General features: G+C 48.5%; 1 protein-coding gene across 4 annotated transcripts in view; it reads left to right on the top strand.

The window, feature by feature from the left end:
• The window catches only part of LOC137439654 (acetyl-CoA carboxylase), a 280,655-nt gene that overhangs the window by 131,601 nt on the left and 136,660 nt on the right, over positions 1-12,394 (top strand). For all 4 annotated transcript variants that reach the window (XM_078768288.1, XM_068135620.2, XM_078768287.1 and 1 more), the window contains exons 21-24: positions 81-269; positions 485-585; positions 1,154-1,242; positions 1,931-2,055. In XM_078768288.1, coding sequence (XP_078624414.1) covers positions 81-269; positions 485-585; positions 1,154-1,242; positions 1,931-2,055 — 504 coding nt within the window. The remainder of the gene's footprint in view (positions 1-80; positions 270-484; positions 586-1,153; positions 1,243-1,930; positions 2,056-12,394) is intronic.

Here is a 12,394-nt window from a genome sequence, read left to right as displayed (position 1 = left end):
CCAATGTAGTCACACCAGACTTAGCAAAATGCCAGGGGATGGGTGGCGATCTCACGGACTTCACTTCTTTTTAATCACAGATCACAGAGTGGGTGGATATTCTCATGCGGACACTGCACGACCCATCTCTGCCATTATTAGAGCTGCAGGAGTTGATGACGAGCATCTCTGGGCGCCTGCCTTTGGCTGTAGAGAAGGCAATACGGAAATACATGGCGCAGTATGCCAGCAACATCACTTCCGTGCTGTGCCAGTTTCCCAGCCAGCAGGTACTGCTGTAATCGACCGTGATTCTTTCTTTCTTTCAAGAATCACCTCCGCCATGTCGTCATCCACAGCAGTTCTGGATTCTGAAATGGAGCATGTTATTTTTGAGGAAACCTTCAAATACGTGTTATTCATTTTGACCTCTTTGGTGATAGCAGATTTTATTGTATGATGGCTGAGAAAGGTGTTTCATTAGAATTTTGGGTGTTGCAAACAGATTGCCAATATTCTGGATCGGCATGCGGCCACCCTGCATCGTAAGGCTGATCGGGAGGTGTTCTTCATGAACGCACAAAGCATTCTTCAGCTGGTTCAGCGGTGAGGGCTGTTAAGTGAGCTAAATACAGCTTCCACCAATTGGCAGCATGTATGCAAGATGGAATGAATAATATCTAAAATATGATCAACTTGTTTTCTGAGAATATTGCTGCAATAGAGAGGATCAATGTGGAGCAACAAGATCAATACCAGGATTTAAAAGGTTTCATCGTAACATCGAAAGAATAGACAGAACATAATTTATTTCATATTATAAAGGGGGACATTATTTGGGGATAGTATTTAAGGTGTTACGATGAAATACACTTGGTCCTCTGTTAACGTCATGGTTACGTTTTTGCAAACTGATGACATAATATAACTGACATTTATATAATCGACGACATAATAGCGAGTTATAGGTAAATAATCACGACGTTCTGTGAAGCCTTTCTATGTAATTAGTATAGACGTTATAACGAAACAACGTTAACCGGGATGACGTTAAGTGAGGACACCCTGTAATAGTCTCTATGAATGATAGTGTCGGTGTATTTCGGCAGACAAGACGATGGATTTTATTAATTAAAAGTTGATAATGTGTTTGCCTGTGCGCATACACGTACAGATATCGCAGTGGAATTCGAGGCCATATGAAAGTTGTCGTGATGGACCTGCTCCGAGAATATCTTAAAGTGGAGACACAGTTTCAGCAAGGTCAGTATGTAACTTGATAATTGTACAAGGTCCCGGTTTAAAAAATTTCCAAAATCTATGGGGTGGGGTTGCCCCCAAAATAGGTATTTTTTTGCTCGTTTGTTTAATGTCTCATGATTATGCGAGAATGATTCGACATGCTGTCCTGTCTCCTAGCAACCATTGAAATTGGTTTAAAATACCGTGATACTGTTTAAAATACCTTTAGTCAGTGTCGTGGTATACTGCTTTATTCTACCAGGTGAGTGCCCAGGGGTATTGCCAAAAAAATTTAATCCAGGAGGGGAAATAGGATAATGTTGAGGAGGTAGAAGTAAAATATTTGGGAAGAAAGAAGCAAAACGAGGAATTTGGCGAGAAAAGGGACACAACATTACCACAGTTGCTATCCAAGGAGTGGCTAAGGTAGGCCTTGAACAACACAAAAACGAATTTGACAAAACAGCACAACCAGGGTACGATTTAACATGGAATATTGGATGGGATATGACAGCTCCACATGGATGGAGGTATAACAGAAAAACACGATCAATCCTGAACCAGAAGTAATGTTATTGGTGTGCACTGTAATGTTTATCCTCGTTTACTTTGTCTTTTTCAATACTGGTCTTTTCAAATCGGTTTGGATCACTCTGTCTATTGTCATATTGAACAATATTGAAGCAGCTAACTTTGTTTTGTCATGCAGGTAACTATGACAAATGTGTCCTGGCTTTGCGGGAGCAGCACCGTGGTGAAATGGCAGCCGTCCTTAACCTAATGTTCTCTCATGCACAAGTTGCAAAAAAGAACATTCTTGTCACCCTTCTCATTGTAAGTTTGAGAAATTCACGGATCCTGGCACAACTTCACAGAAACCTTTTATAATGTGCTGTTTTATGTAATTGAAACTTGGCAATTTTATTAAACTCGTACACCCGCTCACTACGGGGGCGGCAGGAAGGGTCATTCCTCTGTGGGATATATAGATTACAGTAGATATAGGGTCGGGCCTCAATTACATTGGGGGGAGGTGGTATGGGGTGTTCAGTTACCAAGTTTCTTGTGGAGTGCTCGCCAAGTGGCTTAAGCATTCAAACAAGCACTCAATTCAAAACTGTTGATAAGGAACGCCTGGCTTAGCAAGTGCGAGCTAGCTGCTTCGTAGCTGAACACACCCCGGGTGTCCTCCTTTTCAGTTTGGTGTTAAACAGCTAGCAGCGACTGTTTCAAAAGGCTACCACGAAAAATGCCATGTTAGCAGCAGTCATGTTTTTAACCACTGTGGTGGGGTATATAGATTACAGTAGATCTTCACTCTGTTCCGTAAGTAAAACTTACCTCACGGATGTCGGGATTCCTCCAAATTTCTTGTTCAACAGCAGTAGCGACTGTTCAAAAAGGTAATCTTGTGTGTTTTGGTTGATAACATTTTACTTTTGGTAGGTGCCGGTGCTCCCACCAAAACGGCGCGATAAGCTATTTATACATGTTAGCACAGCGTTTGTTCAAGGAGGAAAACCTCTTGGGGAGGTGGAATATTGTTAGTATTAATTTTGTTTTGTAAGAATATTTATTATGCTATTATCATTAGTTTTGTTATTAGTAGGGTCCTTGGAAAGATGCCACGATAAAACTATCTTAACACAGATATACACCTCAACACTCATCCCCCTTGGTGGAGAAAACACCCTTGGGCAGGGGAGCAAATGAATTCGCTACGACCTCCTCCATTGTGTGACCCTCAGTCATCCTGTAAAGTTTGGCTGAGATTGGATAAGTAATGACCGAATGTATCACAGTCAAAATCGTCAGACAGACAGACAATAAATTGCGTATTTTAGTGGGATCGGCAGTATTTGGGCCTTCCACCTGCCTCGCCCCCTGACCCCTCCATCAAAAATCCCTTCTCCGACCCGTTATATATTTTTCAGCCAACCCTGTCTTACCTGTTTTTGAGACCTTATTTTGTTTTCCATCTTTAGTAACAAATGAACTTGTGATCTAAGTGCCATAATTGTAACCAAAGATATATATATTGTTACAGACACGACTTTGATGTTAAGGTGGGCCGAGCGGAATGGCCGTCGTGTCCGCACAAATTACCCGATTGTACTCGAACGTTGACGGAGCCGCGCTACGCTGGATCAATAAGGAAAAAGAAGACACACGGCTGGATTATAATGACAGACACTAATGTTTCGATTCTCAATTATATTCGTACGGAAAAGGTTAGATTACAGGGGCTAGAGGTAAAGCACAGAAAAGATGGGCACTTAGACACAGGCTTATCTTAACCCCGGACAGACGACAGGTAAACGGGACAACGGCTGACTCACACGGGGGTTGATGGCAGGGAAAGGCAGGTATCGGTGGCTCCAGGTGCACCTGGGCTCGGGGCAGACTCAACACGGTTCGGTCCGGTCCAAAGATGCGGGGAGGTCACAGCGCTCGGAGGTAACGTTCTTTCACAGGCGGGTTCTCTTCCTCTTTTCGATCGCAGGCAACGTTCTTTCTCAGGCGGGGCGCATCTGACGTCACATCCGGCGCGGGGCCGCGTATATCCGGCGGGGAGTGACACGCCCTCGGCTCGTTAGCGCCGCCCCAGATGGAATCGGTCCGCCCTTCTGATTGGGTGCGGGGGGTTACCAGGCTCCGCCCTTGAGGAGGAGCTGACAGCCAGCCCCTCCGTGGTAACCCCGTGGAGCGCGTGGTCAATGGCGCTAATCGAGCCGGTGTGAGGACGCATCCTCCCCCGCGCCGCCGCCATCTCCTCTGTTGTTGTTGTAATTGTTGGGGAAGAAGATGGAAGGAGGTATGGGAAAGGTCCTAAACTCACTACTGATGCCATATAATCACATTCTGGTGCAACGAAGAGTCATAATTAATGGAAACGAGGCCTTAACTGACATAGACTAAGAATAACTAGCAAGATGTCCGAAAGTTGTCTACGTGTGGTGCGGTGGACCTGGGCACGACATTTAATGGGGGAATAAGGGGAAGGTCGGCTCTACTGATTGTTGTTTACATGCAATGGGACTAGGGAATGGGGGATTAGGGAAAGTTGGGGAGTATTGGAGAAAATAGGGGAATATTTACAAGCGGATATGGAGGCCAAATTCCATATTCGCAACATTGCACCCTTCTCTACCCTCGGGGCGTCCCGACCCGATAAATTTTTACCTACTTTAGTGTGGCACGCAATGTAGTTCCCTCTACTATTAACTCTACCCTGAGTGCGACAGTTTTATAGATATTCACAAATGAGTAAATATGTCCCCCTGCGACGTTGCACCCTTCTCCTCTCAGAAACACACCCACAGGATAACCGAATCCGGAAAGAATTCTCAAACTAAACATACAGCCGGTAGGGAGCATTATTTACAAGATTACGCTGATATCTACACTACGATCCAGGACCTGTCTTTGGAGGAACACATGCAGATGTTATGCATAGAGAGAGCGCGCTTGCCAGCATCGATACACCAACCCACGAGTGCTCTGTGGCCGACGGCCTTTAATAACGTGCAGAGCACCCTTCCCGAGCATCAAAAGCACCACCCCACCACCAATCGGTGCAGTCACCATTGTTCATTGGAATAAAAATAAATTCGACAACCCCTAACCCTGCAGGTGTCTCTTGCTCTTCTTGTGGTGCACTTGGTGTTAACTAAAAGTGGTTCACCTGTATGGCATAGGTGCCACGTTGACCCATAGGTCCATCCCCGGGTGGTGCTTGGCCGCAAACGAACTGCGGTCCATTGTGGGTGGCCACAAACATTGCGGTCCATATGGTGTATCGATCCCGGCAGCAAACAGCGAAAGTGCAGGCCCACAACTGCGCAGCCAGCACCTCTCTCTCCTCTCTCTCTACCCCAAAGCCAGATCCTCGGAGGTGGGAGACAAAAGAAGCAGACAAGTGAGTAAGGTGGTAAGGGCGCAAAAGTGCACGCAATATAAGGTAATGCACACTGGGGGCACATGGGAACCAGGTGAGACAGGTACGTTCCTATCGTACGCCCCCCCCCCCCACCAGGTAACCTACATGGCCCCTCCCTTACCCCTTACTGTATCCACACAACACAACACTACTCATAAACATCTACTTTACAAATCAACAAACATCCCTACTGTCTTCCCCGTTCCTCCCATATACCAAATTCGTCTTCTCTCCCTCCTAACCAATCAAATTTGCCATTTTCAACTGAACATCAAAATTTGCCATCACCAATTCATCATCAGTCCCTCCTAGGGAGGGAGAGATGGAATCACCCCAATGTCTCATCCACGTCGTGATGCGTCTCTCAAATCCTCACAACAATTCTTACTTCCTGCAACACAAAACAAAGAAAACACAGGTGTGGAGTCATCATCATCACCACAGGTAAGTGGCTGCGTATGGTGCGACAGGTTCGTTAATCCTAACTATTTCCTAAATGACTTTAACAACTTTACACTACCCGGGGTCTTTCTCCGGCCAAACCATTGGCCCTCTTACACTATGGGTTCTAAAAACCAATTCCCATTGGCCAAACTGTGGTGCTCTTCAATTTGGGGTCTCACTCCCCCGATTCATCTCCCGGTGCCCTCGCACAATTTCTGGGCTGCGGCGTGTACCTCTCCCAGTGGGTCTACCCACCTGCACACCTCCACCACTGCAGTTGCCTCCGAGCTTACCTGCTCCTTACCCTAACCTAACTACCTGGGGAAGGCCCTCTGGCGCTCTCCCCACTCGGTGCCCTCTCTGGCATTGGGCTACCCGGGTCCATCCTCCGGATCCTCGGGCCCCACTGACAACTCTACCGGCTCCCAGAGCCCACCTGCGGCCTCACCTGGCCGACATCCTCACAGTGGTGGAGTGCCCAACCAACTACACACACTAACAGGCTACACGCCCAGCCATTTCCACAACACTAATGCACCCATCCATGTACCATTCTTTCACCCGCACCACAAATGCCAATATCCAACCACAATTTACCTGTACCCTCTACCTAACACTTACACTACCCGCCCCGGGTATCCGTGATGGGGGTCCACTCTTCCCCCATTCACACCTTCACACCATGCACACCACTCCGTACCACTTACTCCAACTCTCTCCACACACCTGTACTTGCACACCTGTGCTCTCACACCTGGTGCCACCTGCACCCTTCTCTCCCCAAGCGCATTCGCGCTGATCCACACACTCACTACTCACACACTGCTCCACACACCTGTCCAGTTGCACACCTGTGCAATCACACCTGTTCCATCCTCACACACACGGCATCATCTCAGCTAACTACTCCCTTCTGAAACTTGCGCTTCCCAGTCGTCCCTTTAAACTATTGCGCTCCCTCGTCATTATCATCCATACTAATCTACCTGCGTCCCCACTACAGGTATCAGTCACTAACTAACCTTAACGTCACCTAATGTCATCTTCGCTAGATCCCTACAATATCCTAACCCACCCGGGCTAGTTTTCACTGCCATACACCCCATAAGCTATTGCTCCTTTGCCCCCACTTCTGTGAGGGATGGTGGATTTGCCATCCCACCACATCGGGGGTCTCTCACTACCAATTTTGCACATCAAATTTCAACAAATTAAAAATTTGCCAATCACTGCCCATCATCTGCCAATCACTACTGCCAATCCTTTGCCAATCATCAAATTTTGTTTTTCTCTAATTTTGGGTCCAAAACACTAACCTCATCACCCAGTCGACTCACTAATACCTCTCGGTGCGCCAATCCCTGTCCAAAGCCCGGCTTCGTAAAGCCAAGCAATGGATGCTGGTTGTTTTGTGCCAGCGGCTGGGTGCATCCCGCATTCGGTGCAGGGAAGGAGGTTTACCCGGGCCGAGATCCCACGCACCACCTCGGCGTGGAGCCATCCAATGTCCCGATCTCGACCTGCCGGCACGTCTCAACAAAACGTGGTCGCCATAACGACCCTTCCTATCGGGCTGCCCGCTCCGCCTAGTGGAGCACGGACGCGGCCGTTCAAAGCGAGGCCCAGCACGCACCGAGGGCCCGATTCGGCTATAAGTCGTTCTAAACTCTATCCCGTCTAACGTCGATGCTTCACCTGGACGCTTACACCCCGCAGCCCGTTCCTTGCTCACACATCCAGCCGTGCCCATGCTCCTCGTACCTTTCCTTACACACCCAGGTACACCCATTCCACTCACAGCCTTGGTCACACACCTGACCACCGAACACTTTGGCACACATTCGTTGGTCGCACACCTCACCAAAACACCTCTTCGCGCCCCCTCCTCAGTCACCTCCTCTGTGACAATCACAGGTGTGCTCTCATTCGCACACCCAACCACGTGCCTCACCACCAACTCCAGCGTGCATTCCCACTCACGCTCTACCATTCCAGGTGTGCATCCTTCCATCCCAGGTGTACATCCTCGCTCACCTGTCACAACCAACTCACTCTCCTTGTCACTCTCACTACTCTCACCTCCATTCTTGACAGCGCACTCACCCCTACTCTTGACAGCGCACTCTTTCCTCATGCGCCTGTCCGTCACACACCTTTCTCGCGCACACTCTCCCGTTACACCCTCTGTAACACTCACCACAGGTGGACACTCTTCCTTACTTCTGACAGCGCACTCTTTCCTCATGCACCTGTCCGTCACACACCTTTCTCGCGCACACTCTCCCGTCACACCCTCTGTAACACTCACCACAGGTGTGCATTCTTCCTTGCCTTTGACAGCGCACTCTTTCCCCATGCACCTGTCCGTCACACACCTTCCTCGCGCACACTCTCCCGTCACACCCTCTGTAACACTCACCACAGCACGCTTCCATGTGCTCCCTCGCACACGCGCTACGACCGACTCACTCTCGCCAGCACCCTCACTCCTTGGCACGCACTTTTTCCTCACACACCCCAGAGTCGGACTTTCTCGCACACCTCCTTTTTCGCACACCAGACCTGTCGCACACTTCACCAGTGGCCTCTCACGAACACCCGGGTCCATCTCGACCCCCAAGCTTCTTAAATCCCCTGGCGCATCATACGCACGACCATATTGGTCACCACTTACACCGGGTCCTCTTCCTCTTCGCTTCTCCTCCATCACCTGCGAATCCCTCATCCGGTTAATGAGCACATCATCACGATCCAAACACAGACTTTGGACCAATTCTTTCACCTCCTCTTTTATCTCTTTCTTATCCTCTCTCCGTCGCTTTTTAATTTCGCTCACCCCCTCTTCCACTTCTTCTAATTTCTGCTTCACCTCCTTCATCTCCTCGTGCGCCCCTTTAAGTTCTTCCTCTAACTCCACTTTATTTTTTTCTATGTGCTCCCGCACCTCCCGCTCTTTAACCTCCATCACCTCTACCACTTTGTTCATTTTTTTCGTCAAGTCCTCATGTACCGTCTGACACTCTTTTTTAATTACCCCTACGTCCTTTTTCATCTCCTTCTGCGTCGATTTTAACCCCTCTATTACCGCTGTGTTCTTCTTTACCTGTTCCCCCAACTCCTTTTGTCCCACTGTCAGTTGTTCTACTCCCAGCGTCAACTCCTCTATACCCCCTTGCAATTTTACAGTCCCCTTTCTCACCTCCTTCTCCATGCGCTCCTTACAGTGCCTCACCTCCTCGCGCACTCCTCCGACCTCCTCACTCACTCCTCTTCTGATCTCCTCTCCCATCACTTGCATCTCCTGCCCAGATGCCACCCTCATCTGCTCCATTTCCTCCCTGTGAGCATCCAGTTTGGTTTCTACCCCCATTCTGACCCCCTCTATCTGCTGCCCCATTTGGTTAACTTCCCTTTCCGCTTGGTCCCTCATGTCCCTCAATTTGCCTTCCATACTGTTTTCTAACCCCTCTAACCCAGTTTTCACTCCCTCTATCTGATTCTCCTGGGCAGCCATTCTATTTTCTACCCCCTCTAACCCAGTTTTCACTCCCTCTATCTGATTCTCCTGGGCAGCCATTCTATTTTCTACCCCCTCTAACCCAGTTTTCACTCCCTCTATCTGATTCTCCTGGGCAGCCATTCTATTTTCTACCCCCTCTAACCCCTTTTGCATCCCTTCCATTTGATTCTCTTGAGCGGCCATTCTGTTTTCTACCCCCGTTAACCCCTCCTGTATTTCCCCTAATCTATCGTCTAATTTCCCAAATTTCATGTCTAATCCCTTAAAATTATTGTCTAATCCCTCACTGGTACCCCTCGCTTCGTCCCTCATTACCCCCATTTCGTTTCCCATTACCCCTAATTGGTTACTCTGCAGTTTGAGGGACGCCTGCATTTGCGCCATAAATTGCTCCATGAGGACCTGCATCTGGGCCATCCCTCCCACTTGTGCAGCGGGTGCGGCCGCCGTAGCTATGTGCGAGGCGCCATTTCGCGCGTCTGCTACCCCCGCTGTTTCGCTCTCCTCACGTGTCTCAATTTGGTCCTGGACCGACCCTGCTTCACTCTCCCCTACCGGACCCCAGCCGTCTTGATCCGCCATAGCGCGACTTTCAAAATTCGAGTTTCGTAACACAAATCCAAATTTTGCTGTTATAATTTCGTCGAGCGCAGTAACCGCGGGACCGCGCTCCGGATCGATTTTGTCGAGCGCAGTACGCGCTCCGAATCGATTTTCCCTCCCAAAATTTGGGCCTAACTAATTTAGTCCCGGGTCCGAATCTCACTCCTCGACACCAATTGTTACTCTAATAGTACAATTGGTGTTCCAAAATTTCGGCTAAATAAATTTAGTCCCAGGTTCGAATCCAACTCCTGACAACCAATTGTTACAGACACGACTTTGATGTTAAGGTGGGCCGAGCGGAATGGCCGTCGTGTCCGCACAAATTACCCGATTGTACTCGAACGTTGACGGAGCCGCGCTACGCTGGATCAATAAGGAAAAAGAAGACACACGGCTGGATTATAATGACAGACACTAATGTTTCGATTCTCAATTATATTCGTACGGAAAAGGTTAGATTACAGGGGCTAGAGGTAAAGCACAGAAAATATGGGCACTTAGACACAGGCTTATCTTAACCCCGGACAGACGACAGGTAAACGGGACAACGGCTGACTCACACGGGGGTTGATGGCAGGGAAAGGCAGGTATCGGTGGCTCCAGGTGCACCTGGGCTCGGGGCAGACTCAACACGGTTCGGTCCGGTCCAAAGATGCGGGGAGGTCACAGCGCTCGGAGGTAACGTTCTTTCACAGGTGGGTTCTCTTCCTCTTTTCGATCGCAGGCAACGTTCTTTCTCAGGCGGGGCGCATCTGACGTCACATCCGGCGCGGGGCCGCGTATATCCGGCGGGGAGTGACACGCCCTCGGCTCGTTAGCGCCGCCCCAGATGGAATCGGTCCGCCCTTCTGATTGGGTGCGGGGGGTTACCAGGCTCCGCCCTTGAGGAGGAGCTGACAGCCAGCCCCTCCGTGGTAACCCCGTGGAGCGCGTGGTCAATGGCGCTAATCGAGCCGGTGTGAGGACGCATCCTCCCCCGCGCCGCCGCCATCTCCTCTGTTGTTGTTGTAATTGTTGGGGAAGAAGATGGAAGGAGGTATGGGAAAGGTCCTAAACTCACTACTGATGCCATATAATCACATTCTGGTGCAACGAAGAGTCATAATTAATGGAAACGAGGCCTTAACTGACATAGACTAAGAATAACTAGCAAGATGTCCGAAAGTTGTCTACGTGTGGTGCGGTGGACCTGGGCACGACATTTAATGGGGGAATAAGGGGAAGGTCGGCTCTACTGATTGTTGTTTACATGCAATGGGACTAGGGAATGGGGGATTAGGGAAAGTTGGGGAGTATTGGAGAAAATAGGGGAATATTTACAAGCGGATATGGAGGCCAAATTCCATATTCGCAACAATATATACAGGGTGAGTCAAAAGCAGCGCCCGATTTCTGTTTTTTCGGCTGTCAGATTCTTTCTGGGATGTCATGTTGTTAATAATTGTCTTGCAGATTATTAATTTTCTTACATTTTTTTTTTTTTTTTTGCAGGTTATTGCTGAGTGTTTGGAAAGTTACTGAAGTTGCACCAAATTGAACCATGAATTACCTTTCAATGAATCAACGCATTGCAGCCGTGAAACATTACTACAAATGTAATGAACAACCAACGATGGCGGCAAGCCGTTTGGCACAGGAATTCGATATTAACCCACCCCAGGGAAGAAACATACGATTGATTGTCGAGAAATTTGAAGCAACAGGGTCAGTAGCTACTGCAAAGAAGTCCGGTCATCCGAAAACGGCAACGAATGTAGCTAAGGCTGAATAAGCCATCAAGAGACTGGAACAAAGTCCGCAAAAGTCAACTCGCCGTTTATCTGCAGAGTTGGAAGTGAGCCAATCAAGTGTTGTCCATATCCTTCACCAGAAAAACTGGAAACCTTATATTCCACGCTTACTGCATGCCCTTCATGATGGAGATGACTTCCGCCGTCTTCAATTTTGCGAAGAGTTCTTAGCTAAACTTGACGAAGAGGACACAATGCTAGACAAGATCTGGTGGTCAGATGAGGCATGTTTTAAGCTTAACAGACACAATTGTGTCTACTGGGCTGCGGAGAACCCAAGAGTGACAGTTGAGAAGGAGGTAAATTTATCTGGCATGACAGTTTGGGCAGCCATATCTCCATTAGGGATAATTGGACCCTTTTTCTTTGAGGGATCTGTCACTGCAGAAATTTGCCTGGATATGCTGCAAAACTTCTTTTGGCCCAGGGTACAAGATCAGGACTGTTATTTCCAGCAAGATGGAGCTCCACCTCATTATGGACGTCATGTTCGTCAGTGGCTTGATGAAAACTTTCCCGGAAAGTGGATCGGCCGCCGCAGTCCGATCGAGTGGCTGGCACGCTCCCCAGACCTTACACCTCCAGATTTCTTTCTTTGGGGGCTCATGAAAGACCTTGTTTATCGTGAAAAGCCTCGTACGATTCAGGAATTGAAGGCTCAAATCACTGCAAAGTTTGAGGAAATTGATATCGAACTCTGCAAGCGTGTGTGCCACTCTGTGCCTGCTCGGCTGCAATTGTGCATCGATCACGAGGGAGGGCACTTTGAAAATTGCAAGTAAACCAGCTTGGTACACTTCCGTAATAATTTCCCCCTGAATAAATGGTTAGATAAACATGTCATTCATTTATTTCTACCTTCTTGTACACTGT

This window comes from Myxine glutinosa, chromosome 14 (genome assembly GCF_964187855.1).
Source record: "Myxine glutinosa chromosome 14, kmMyxGlut1.1, whole genome shotgun sequence".
NCBI lineage: Eukaryota > Metazoa > Chordata > Myxini > Myxiniformes > Myxinidae > Myxine > Myxine glutinosa.
Note: the sequence above shows the minus strand (reverse complement) of the source record. Positions and strands in the feature narration are given on the sequence as shown.